This window comes from Macrobrachium nipponense, chromosome 14, assembly GCF_015104395.2.
Source record: "Macrobrachium nipponense isolate FS-2020 chromosome 14, ASM1510439v2, whole genome shotgun sequence".
NCBI lineage: Eukaryota > Metazoa > Arthropoda > Malacostraca > Decapoda > Palaemonidae > Macrobrachium > Macrobrachium nipponense.
Window position 1 is genome coordinate 22,802,057 of NC_087207.1, and position 12,261 is coordinate 22,814,317.

Consider the following 12,261-nt stretch of genomic DNA (forward strand, 5'->3'; position numbering starts at 1 on the left):
GCCCTTAGGAACGTGAAGGAGATGGAAAAGGTCCTCAAGATGGAGAAACAGCAAAACCTGGAGCTGGCAAATATCTATGAAAAAAGGATTGAAGACCTTTACACCCACATTAAAGGTTTGTTGGCAGAAGAGGGAAGGCTTAAGGCAGAAAGAGGGTATTTGGCTGAAAAACTAGGAGATACCCTAAATACAGTGGAGGAACTGGAAAAGCTCCTGAACAAAGAAAAAGATGAAAAGGTTGAGCTAACAAAAAATTATGAGGAAATGGTTGACGAGTTGTATGTTTCCGTCAAAGATTTGTTGGCGAAAGAAGCTCAACAAAAGGAAGAAAAGGAGCTATTGGAACAAAAAATCAAGGAATTGCTGGCCAAAGAAAAAAAACTGGAAAAGAGTAAAGAGTCCATGGAAAATAAATTAGAAAAGGCCCTCTGTTCCAGTCACCAAATGGAGAAGTTGTGGAAAGAGGAACAAGAGATGAAACTAACAATGGAAATTAGGTGGCAACAGGCAATGCAGGAAAAGGAGGAAGAACTAAATATGTTGAGGCAAAAATGTGAGGAATCTGATGTGAAAGAGAGGTTGAGAGAGAGGACTGAGAAGCAGAACCTAGAGAAGCTGCAAGAGCTCACAGGAAATTGTGAAGAGTTACAAAAGAAAAGTCAGGAAGAAAAAGAGTATTTGGCAGAAAAACTAGGAGATACTCTAAATACAGTGGAGGAACTGGAAAAGCTCCTGAACAAAGAAAAAGATGAAAAGGTTGAGCTAACAAAAAATTATGAGGAAATGGTTGACGAGTTGTATGTTTCCGTCAAAGACTTGTTGGCGAAAGAAGCTCAACAAAAGGAAGAAAAGGAGCTATTGGAACAAAAAATCAAGGAATTGCTGGCCAAAGAAAAAAAACTGGAAAAGAGTAAAGAGTCCATGGAAGATAAATTAGAAAAGGCCCTCTGTTCCAGTCACCAAATGGAGAAGTTGTGGAAAGAGGAACAAGAGATGAAACTAACAATGGAAATGAAGTGGCAACAGGCAATACAGGAAAAGGAGAAAGAATTAAATATGTGGAGGCAAAAATGTGAGGAATCAGATGTGAAAGAAAAATTGAGAGCAAGGACTGAGAAACAGAACCTAGAGAAGCTGCAAGAGCTCACAGAAAATTGTGAAGAATTACAAAAGAAATGTCAGGCAGCGGAGGCCGCTAAGGCAAAGGAAGAGATACACAACAGAGAATGGCGAAGAAAGCAGGCAGAAGCTCTAAGGAAGCAAGATAAATTCTTGTTGATGAGGCTTTTCAATGGAATTACTCACAGAAATAACCTGTTAGAAAATACAGGAAAGGAAGAGGGTGGAAGAAATGAACAAGAAAATGTAAGTCACCAGGAGTACTGCTGTGACCAAGAGGAGAACACAGGATACTTAAAAAATCAGTGGTCAGCCGTAAATGATATTGTGAAGGACATTTTAAAAGGACAAAGCAGTGCTGAAAAGGGCTCAAGCAGCGCGGCTGGGACATCAGCCATTGAGGATGGTAGCTGTTGGTCACCAATAGATGCAGCAGATTAATCTCCTATGGTCGAACAATAGGCCAGGATCCTGCTTTTGATGCAGTACTCAGATGGAGAGGTGCTCTGAATCCAGTGGTGGCCTGGACTTTGTGGTGCAGGTGACAATAGTGACACACAGGCATCTGACAGTGCTGGGTGTTCCATGACTGGCTGCCGACCTTGCAGGCCAAACCAAGGTGCAGCAGCAGAAAGCATGCTACACAGGGTAGGCACACATTTCCCACTGAGTTCCCCCACCCAGTGGCCTGTGTCCCCCCCTACCTTGTGAAGCATGCTTCCTGCTGCCTTATCTCGGTCTGACCTGCCAGATCAGCAGGCAGTCACAGAACACCCCCACTATTAGTTGTCTGTGCATCTCCAGTACCACATGTTCGACATGGTGGTTGCTGACCTCGCAGAATGAAGCAAAGAGGAGCAGTGGAGTGCAGGCCACAAAGGGTCCCACCCCCTCTGTGGCCTGCACTTCACAGCCTCACTTTGGTTTATCCAGTCAGGTCACAAGCCAACACAGAGCACCTTCACTGTGAGTTGACTTTGCATCAATAGTTCCACCAATGCCATGATGTGGTTCTTGACCTTGCCAGCTGAACCAAAGGTGGAGCAGTGGAGTGCAGGCCACAAAGGATCCCACCCCCTCTGTGGCCTGAAACACTTCACAGCCTCACTTTGGTTTTAGCCAGTCAGGTCACCAGCCAATTACAGGGCACCTTCACTGTGAGTTGCCTTTGTAAAACTGGTTCCACCAATGCCATGATGTGGTTCTTGACCTTGCCAGCTGAACCAAAGGTGAAGGAGTGAAGTTGCAGCCCACAAAGGGTCCCACCCCCCTCTGTGGCCTGCATTTCACAACATGGCATTGGCGGAACCAGTGATGCAAAGGCAACTCACAGTGATGGTTCTCTGTGATTGGCTGGTGACCTGACTGGCTAAACCAAAGTGAGGCTGTGAAGTGCAGGCCACAGAGGGGGTGGGACCCTTTTTGGCCTGTACTCCACTGCTCCACCTTTGGTTCAGCTGGCAGGGTCAGCAACCACAACATGGTATTGGTGGAACTTGTGATGCAAAGGCACCCAGGAACTATTAATTATTGGCAGAACACTAGAAGCGATGCACACATTTCCCACTGGGTTCCCCACCCAGTGGCCTGTGCCCCCCCCCCCCCCACCCCCCCTACCTTTTGAAGCATGCTTCCTGCTGCCTTATCTCGGTCTGACCTGCCAGATCAGCAGGCAGTCACAGAACACCCCCACTATTACTTGTCTGTGCATCTCCAGTACCACATGTTCGACATGGTGGTTGCTGACCTTGCCGAATGAAGCAAAGAGGAGCAGTGGAGTGCAGGCCACTAAGGGTCCCACCCCCTCTGTGGCCTGCACTTCACAGCCTCACTTTGGTTTAGCCAGTCAGGTCACCAGCCAATCACAGAGCACCTTCACTGTGAGTTGCCTTTGCATCACTGGTTCCACCAATGCCATGATGTTGTTCTTGACCTTGCCAGCTGAACCAAAGGTGGAGCAGTGGAGTGAAGGCCACAAAGGGTCCCAGCCCATCTGTGGCCTGCACTTCACAGCCTCACTTTGGTTTAGCCAGTCAGGTCACCTGCCAATCACAGAGCACCTTCACTGTGAGTTGCCTTTGCATCACTGGTTCCACCAATGCCATGATGTGATTCTTGACCTTGCCAGCTGAACCAAAGGTGGAGCAGTGGAGTGCAGGCCACAAAGAGTCCCAGCCCATCTGTGGCCTGCACTTCACAGCCTCACTTTGGTTTAGCCAGTCAGGTCACCTGCCAATCACAGAGCACCTTCACTGTGAGTTGCCTTTGCATCACTGGTTCCACCAATGCCATGTTGTGGTTGCTGATCCTGCCAACTGAACCAGAGGTGAAGCAGTGGAGTGCAGGTCACAAAGGGTCCCACCCCCTCTGTGGCCTGCATTTCACAACATGACATTGGTGGAACCAGTGATGCAAAGGCAACTCACAGTGAAGGTGCTCTGTGATTGGCTGGTGACCTGACTGGCTAAACCAAAGTGAGGTTGTGAAGTGCAGGCCACAGAGGGGTTGGACCCTTTGTGGCCTACACTCCACTGCTCCACCTTTGGTTCAGTTGGCAAGGTCAAGAATCACATCATGGCATTGGTGGAACCTGTGATGCAAAGGCACCCAGGAACTATTAATTATTGGCAGAACACTAGAAGCGATGCGGAAAGACACTAAATATGGATTGACAGAAATTCACTCGAACAAAGAAATCCACAGAATGCACCAGGTAGCTACCTCAGAGAAAGATATTCCAGTATAAAACAAAAAAAGAAAATCATTCATACAAATGTCCACACAATGGACATTATTGCACTGTATTAACAAACAGAACTATGAATTCAAACAAAGAAATGCACAGAATGCATAGCTAAGCCAAATAAAGATATTTTTGAAAAGAAGACAATCATTCATGTATAAGGAATTTCGCCCACAATGGACATTATTCTACTGTAAAAATAAACAAAACAATATTCACTCAAACTAAGTAAGGAATATTTTACCAATAAACAAATGTACCTTAAAGACAAAATTCTTGCAAACAAAGGAACACAATTAAACAAACAACTTAATCATTGTTTATAATACAAAGGAATCCTTATAATATAACAGATGTGAAATAAAAATAATAATACAGCACTGGAATTCAATCATATGAAATGAATTCAACAATTCACTCAGTGACACAAAGGAATGAATTGCATATAAAGTATGCAATTAAATTAACCAGGGAATCCAGACGATTTTCAAGAGTCGCGAATAAAAAGGACTGCGTTAACACAGAGTAATAAATATATTTGTTTGAAAATACAAAGTATGCAATTAGACTAACCAAGAAATGCATACGATTTCAGCACTTGCGAATAAAAATGACTGCATTCGAACAAAGAGATAAAAAATAACGAATCCTTACACGTGCATTACGATTAAAAGAAATATATAAAGACAGAAAATGAATGCACTTTTATGAGGAGAATTATGCATGCCAAGAACTGACAGAAAGGAACTTCAATAAAGAGATGCATTTTAGTAAATGAAGCTAAAACAAATGCATTAAAAAGACGAAGCGAACAGCCGGACCCAAACAAAAGCTTTCACATTACAGTAATAAAAGTCATATACAAGCGTCTACGACACGTCGTTGACACATCACCAACATGTTGAATACAACATATTGCTAAACTTAACCAGTGTTTCAGACGATTATCTAGCATTTGCCAAAGGTACAATCTCCACACACAGTCACTGACTTGTTTTCAACATGTCTGTGCTATGTGGGCGATAAGTTGCCAACATGTTCATAAAATATTTCACTATAGTCAGGACCTCTTCGTATGCACAACGTATGAACACAGAAAATTAACTATTCCAAATACACAGCATATTTATTAATGTACTTTAAATGCATAATTATACTCTCACTCTCTCTCTCTCTCTCTCTCTCTCTCTCTCTCTCTCTCTCTCTCTCTCTCTCTCTCTCTCTCTCCAAAGGAGAACGCCTCAAAAAATACCTCGTCATAAAGATAATTTCCCGAAAACTTCTCCATGAGAGGAAATTCTTAACAGAAATTCCCGTCCTAAATTCTTACGTTGCATCTCATTAGATTCCACCAGAAGAGAGTAGTGTACGTGGTTTCTGTACACGTACGCCTACGCCTTCGTACATTGCAACATGACAAACGAAAACCAGAACACCAACATAAGCCTAGTTAAAACTGGACAGATTTAATGATTTGCAGAATACATTATATATATATATATATATATATATATATATATATATATATATATATTATATATATGTGTGTGTGTGTGTGTGTGTGTGTGTGTGTGTGTGTGTGTGTGGGTGTGTGTGTGTGTGTGTGTGTGTGTAGGAAACAACAAGAGTGTGTCCAGAGAATAGGGAGGGACAATTTAGTTAGGAAAAACCACTGGTAGAAATATATATAGTGAGGGTAGAGTGATGAAAGGATCTACCAGAAGTTAAGGTAGAAGGTGGTAGATGTGTGCAGCATAAGACTGCACGAATAGCAGTTTCGAAAAACAAGACACAACATAGGCAGTCAATTGCCAAAACAGTAAAATGCAAACCTCATCAGAAACTCTGAACTTTGACTCCTTCAAGAGTGGTTACCGTCAAGAGACGAAACCAATCAGACTAATCTAGGGGTGGCACAGGAAGTAAGGAAAGCCACTCAAGAAGAAGTAGGATGTGTCTTAGAGAGTAGTTAAGGAGGAGCTAATTGAATCTGTTAGGTTCAAACTTCATTTGAGCTCCCAGAGAAAGTCAGTTAAGAACAAGACCTTATACGGGGAGGCTGTGTCCCTTCTCCCTCTGTTCCAGTGTAGTGTAGTGTGGATTGTGAACTTATACTTTTTTCTAATTATAAGCAAATTAATTAAGTGGTGTTTAACTTGCCCAGAATCCGTGAAACGTATCTACGCCATGTAAGAAAGACCTCCTGAGAGACATGGCTAAAACGAAATAAATAATCTACAATGTTCCTATGAGAAAAGAAACTCATCGCAAGTGATAATTGAAGGTTAGCCCATATAACAAGCAACCTTCCAAACATTACCCGTAGTCACGAAGAGAACCAGAAGAAGAAGAGAGAATAAGAACTCATAGGTACGCAACGCAAACAGAAGAAAGAGACTATAAAAAATAGCATGAGTAACAAAAGTGGTGCCAGCGATAGTAGGATTCTTAGTGCAAAAACACCGATATAAAACACACACACACACACAGTGGAAAAATTAAACAGAGTGGAAGATATAAAACTGCCAATAAAAGAGCGCTGATACTTAAGCACCAGAAACATAAAGAAAACCAGGCACAAACTCTACCATTAAAAAGAAGAAATTTCCGAGTTCAATAACTCGAAGAATGAAGAAAAAGAAAAGGGCGACAAAGAATAACGAAACATAGCTCCGAGACTGGGTATCCGCTGACGAAGACTAAACAACACTTCAATTCCGCTGAGAAGGCGAACGAAACTAGAGCGTCGAAACGCAGTGAATTTCTACGAAGAATACTGAACTAGGATCGCTGCATTCCTAAGCCATAAACTCGATAATCAAAATGCAAAAACGCATTGAAACAGATAGAAGAAGATTGAATTCAACGTAGCAGAACTTCATGGAAAGGTGATTGACGGCGGAATTCTTCAATCAACCTACGAGCGCTAAACTATCATAAATCCTGAGGTAGCGCTCATTTCTCCATGGACGAGGCAGGGCAGTAGACTTCAACCGTAGCAAGCAGGAGTGGATCAGATACAATTGTATTTGTATTTGAATTGTATTTAGATACAATTTTAATGCATTTGTATTTGTATTTGTATTTTAGCATCCAGAGAAAAAGTATTTTGTATTTGTATTTGTATCATGGCACCCAGAAAAAAAAGCATTTTGTATTTGTATTTATATTTGATATTTCGAGTCAAAGTCATTTGAGGACAGAGAGAGAGAGAGAGAAGTCAACAACCCTTGTTTACGAAACTATGACGGGTCATTTACATGTTGCGTACACATCGCGTACGAGTACACGTCGCGTTCCTGTACAACCATCCCTGCCCCACCCACTACCATGATGGTAGTTGGACAGAGATAGCACTACCGTCCCTGTCACACTCGCTGTCGCTGGTGGCGTGAGTTATGTACTTAGTTTATTGGCAGCACTGACACAAGTGACAAGCGTTAGCTGTAGCGAAGGGGGAGAACGACATACAATACCTCAATTGTGCCATAATAGAGGTAAGGTGTTTGTGTGTGCATGCATTCTCTTTCCGGATCGGTCCAGTTGCTTTGCACACATACAACAACTCTGCATACGAGATGCCTTCAATAATCCCTGTGTCAGAAACAACGCAATTGCAACTGTAATACACAAGTGCTGTAGTATTGTAGCTGCAGTACGTCGATCTACTGTGGCAGCACCATTCTTGGAAAAGATTGGGGTTTCACTGCAGGCTGCCAATGCTACTAGATGGAACTCTCAACTGACTATGCTTTAGTCAGTTCTCAAAGATGTTAATGGTGTCAGCTCAGCTATTCGTCTCCTAGGATCATGCAAGACCGTAGAAGAATTGAAGGGAATGGAAATAGCAATGCTAAAAGAAGTGATAAAAGTTTTGGAACCATTCCAAGAGGCGACATCGCAAGTGGAAGGAGAAAACATGGTGACACTTTCTTGCGTTGCACCAGTTGTATTTGGCCTTGAGCACAGCCTCAAACTATTCACGAAAGTAAACCAATCTACTGCTTAAACTTGGCTAATGCACTACAGTCTTCTATCAAAAAGAGGTTGCATCCGTTTCTTGAGAAGACTGACGTCATTGCCGCAGCTGTCATGGACCCCAGGTTTAAGCTGGCATGGCTGCCATGTGAGGAAATAAAAAAGGAAAAGATTTCGAAGATTGTGGACCTAATTATTTCAGAGTCAACTCAGTCATCTTTGAAGAACACAATTCCAGAGAGGGAGCCTTTCATCACCATAAGCACCAATCAAGACAAGGCTGACATGAGTGCAAAACGCCCTCGTCTTTTTGCCTACATGCCACCAGCTGGGAAAATAAATGTAAGTGCATCAACAAGCGACACTACAGTGGCAAAGGCAGAACTTGAGTCGTACCTAGAAGAAGGTGTTCTGGCTTTTGATGTGAACCCACTGAGGTACTGGCGTGAAAACAAGAGCTTCAGCATTTTGAAGCCTTTTGCAAGAAATATTCAAGGGTGCTGTGCCACGTCGGCACCATCTGAAAGTCTTTAGTAAGGCTGGTAATTTTTACACTCCTGAGCGAGCAAAACTTGACCCGGAAACCTTCCGGGCATTAATGCAGATATAAACTTGGTGTGAAAAAATGTTATATAGTTTGCAAATTTTCAGGAGGATTTTTTATTAGTAGCTTTTAAATCTGAAATAAGAGTACTTGTATTTCTGAACCAGTGATTTATTTTTATTTGTATTTTTAGATTTAGGAAGAAAAGTATTAGTATTTGTATTTGTATTTCTAGATTTAGGAATAAAAGTATTTGTATTTGTATTTTGTATTTTTGGAATCCCAAACGAAAGTATTTGTATTTGTATTTCAATTATAAAAAGTCAGTATTTGATCCAACCCTGGTAGCAAGTGAAACAGAGGCAAAGCCAGGACGACGACGCCGAAGTGATCGACAACCAGCAACAAGAAGGAAACGTTTAAAGTATCCTGATAGATTAACGTCTGACAATATATCAAAATAGAAAATTCTCACACACTGCAATAAAATAAAAATGTTTTTATAAAATAGTTCATAACATTGATTGTGATAAATCTAGAACAATAAAGATACTGTCTTTCAGTTCATAAAGTGCAGTGGTGTGAATAAGGAATAACGGCATATACTAATGTTAATGTTTTTCCAGATTGAAGGAAGGAAACATTAGGAAATAAGGAAATTTAGATAGGATATCTAGGGATCGAAATAAGGAAGACAGACTCCATAATGAAGATAATGTAAGTACAACAATGCATCTATTTTTTTAAATTGTATCTAGTCTAGGCTGTTGGTATGAACCGAAATTTTAACGAAATTATTACCAGATTACAAAGAAGCAGAACTCCCGACCCGAGCCACTATAGCCTACGTCCAACTCCTGACAGACGCTCGAGACTAAATACGAATTTTTCCCCTCGACGATCGCATAGCGAAAGTCCACCCAGAATACCGAGCTCGACAGTAGCAAATAGACCCACGACTAGTGTGATTGTTGCTAACAATAATAACATTCCTAACTCATTGCAAGCACAAACTAGGTACTCTAGAATGGCACAGGCCGCTGTAATAACACAGGCTACACGCTTTTGCGGTAATGTAGAAAGGGGTCATCCTGACAAAATTAAGTTAGAAGCATATACAGTATCTCAGTGGATAATAGAGACTGAAAGTCGAATTTCAGTTAGTGGAATTACCGATGAACGCAAGAAAATAGATGAAGCGTTACTTTATGTTAGTTCAGAACGCGGAGACGCACACAGAACACTAACTTCTGCTAAGTTTCAGGAGATTCGACATTCGCAGAATTCAAGAAGGTGTACTTAGAATTATGGGAGCCAATAAATCAACAAGACAAGTGGTATAATTTAAGTAAGTTTTTACACCAGAAATATGATGAGGATAGTATCGCAAACTTACATACTGATATAGAAAACTCTATCCGTAACTTAACCACAGATTTGAAACGAGCCGGCATAGTTATTGGCGATGGTGATGCTTTTAGTCGCGATACAAAGGATTTAGTATGAAAGAGATTTTGAACTACATAGTCCATGATATAGTATATGACGCTATCGGGAAAGAAGAAAAACGAGTCTTTAAGAAACAGGATCCTGATCCTAAGCAGGATAGTCTAGCAGCTTTAAGATTTATGAAAAAGGAACTGTGCATAAAAGGATTGAATCTGGCAAAGGAATTTACAGGTTTTGTAAATAATGGAAACCCTAGTAGAAATAGGAATAATTTCCAGGGAAAGACAGATAGTGTTCCAGACAGAACTAGAAATTTCAAGCATAGACAACAGGGAAAACAAGATCCTAGGAATAATCCAAGGAATAGTAATGGGAAATTTTTCCAAGCAAACAAGAATAGTAAATATAAACCTCAACAGCATAGAGGAAATCCAAACAATAATAATCCAAATTCGTCCAACCCAACCCACAGTCAGAGTTCCGGAGATAATAAAACACAAAATAATAAGCAGGAACAAAATTGTGCCAATTGTGGTTATTCCAACCACACAACTCATAATTGTAGGCGACCAAGGTATTGTTTTCATTGTAATAGGACAGGTCACCCAACACAAAATTGTGGGTTCAAAAATACCAATACTAACCATAATGCCCAAAGTAGTACACCCCAGAATAATAATCAGACTCAGCGACAATTACAGAAGGGGGTAATACAAAATAAAGCTTCCTTACCAGTAGAAAATGAGAATGAAATAGTTACGGTAGGTCAGGAAGATAATTTCAAGTTGCCTTTTGAAGTAAATAAGGAGATAGTATTTTCAGTGAAGGATAAAGAAATATGCCAAGAAGATTTCCCTATCATCCAAACCAGAATTAATAATAAACCATGCTCAATCCTTTTAGATACAGGCAGTACAGTAAATATAATAGATAAACAAACATTAACAAAACATTTAGGCTTTGCAGATACAGAAATACAAGGTCCTGGTAGAATTATAAGAGGAATAGCCGGAAAACAAATAAAAGCGCTGGGTAATGTCACACTGGACATAGAGATTTTAGACAAAACTTTTAGGGAAGTATTTGTAGTATTAGAAGGAGAAGAAAGGTTTTACCCTACGCAAGCGCTGTTTTCATATAAAGCTATGCAGAGATGTAAAATAATGTTAGATTGTGGAGAAAATAATATTAATTTGCCACGCAGAAATAGAGAAAATGTTTGTTTTCAGCTAGAAGAAGGAAAGTCTTGCATAAATCTGATCAATTTATCTGAGACGACATCTTCTAGAGCAGCGAACATCCAAGAGAATAAGATAGATAATGATGCTAGCACAGATACTAGTGGAATAAGTGGTAGAAATAATAGTTTACAAGAAATGTCCTTAACCAGGAAGGATTCTATGATAGATTGTGCACAAATAAATAAAATTAACAATGCAAGCCTTGATACTCAGACTTCTGAGCAGAGTTTTGACCCTGAACAAATTAACGCAGCTGAACAATTTAATGCCCCTGAACAATTCATTGCCGCGGAACATATTAATGCATGTGAACAAATGTGTGAAGATGAATCAGAAATTGATTGCACATATCTTATAATGGATGAAAATAAAGAAGAAAAATATATCAATGAAGTCTGTCTTAGGAACAAAAAATAAAATAAGGGCGAATTAAACTCAACAATACTACTGGATGAAAGTTCGGATGAAACAGATGTCTGTTATTTCTCAGAGATACGTGATGACGAAGAAATATGTTTAATTAGTACTGCAGATGACCATACTGTAAGATTTGCGCTTAATAGAGAAGTAGTTTTGTACCCGCAATGTCTAACAAAAGTTTGTCTTAGGGCTAAAGCAGACGAAGACTTGCATGAAAAAGACGTAATGCTAACTAATGAAAACTTACCTGGCTTTGTTAGGATGGACAATTTCCTAGTTCGCGTGAAAGGCAATAACTGTTAGACGTACGTCCAGAATTACTCAGACAAAAGACTAATACTAAGACCTGGTATAGAATTTTGTACAGGAATTGTAGTGAATAATCCTTTACTAACACTAGGTGAAAAAGCATTCTTCTCTAGCACAGAACAAAGGAGTAAATAAAACAGACTTTCCTCAGAATAGAGTTAAACTATTACAAATATTGGAGAGGTATAGAGATGTCATTGCTTTAGAAGGAGATAAGTTAGGAAGAACAGATACTTTGCATCATAAGATTTTAATACAAGATGGAACAAAAACATCTATCATTCTAATCCCTAACTATAAGTTGCCAATAAGTCAACGACCGATTGTAGATCAGTTAATTGACGAAATGAAGAAGGATGGAGTAGTAGTACCTTCTAAATCACCATATAATTCACCTCTCTTGTTAGTTCCAAAGAAAGATAGCACTTGGAGAATGGTAATAGATTATCGGAAATTAA

At 40.2% G+C, this 12,261-nt stretch overlaps 1 protein-coding gene across 1 annotated transcript in view; it reads left to right on the forward strand.

Moving 5' to 3' along the window:
- The window catches only part of LOC135226170 (golgin subfamily A member 6-like protein 25), a 2,878-nt gene extending 1,167 nt beyond the window's left edge, over nucleotides 1-1,711 (forward strand). The window contains exon 1 of the mRNA XM_064265612.1: nucleotides 1-1,711. This exon is cut by the window's left edge and continues 1,167 nt beyond it. Within this exon, the coding sequence (XP_064121682.1) occupies nucleotides 1-1,560 (1,560 nt within the window). The 3' untranslated portion in view covers nucleotides 1,561-1,711.
- The last annotated feature ends 10,550 nt before the right edge of the window (nucleotides 1,712-12,261 follow it).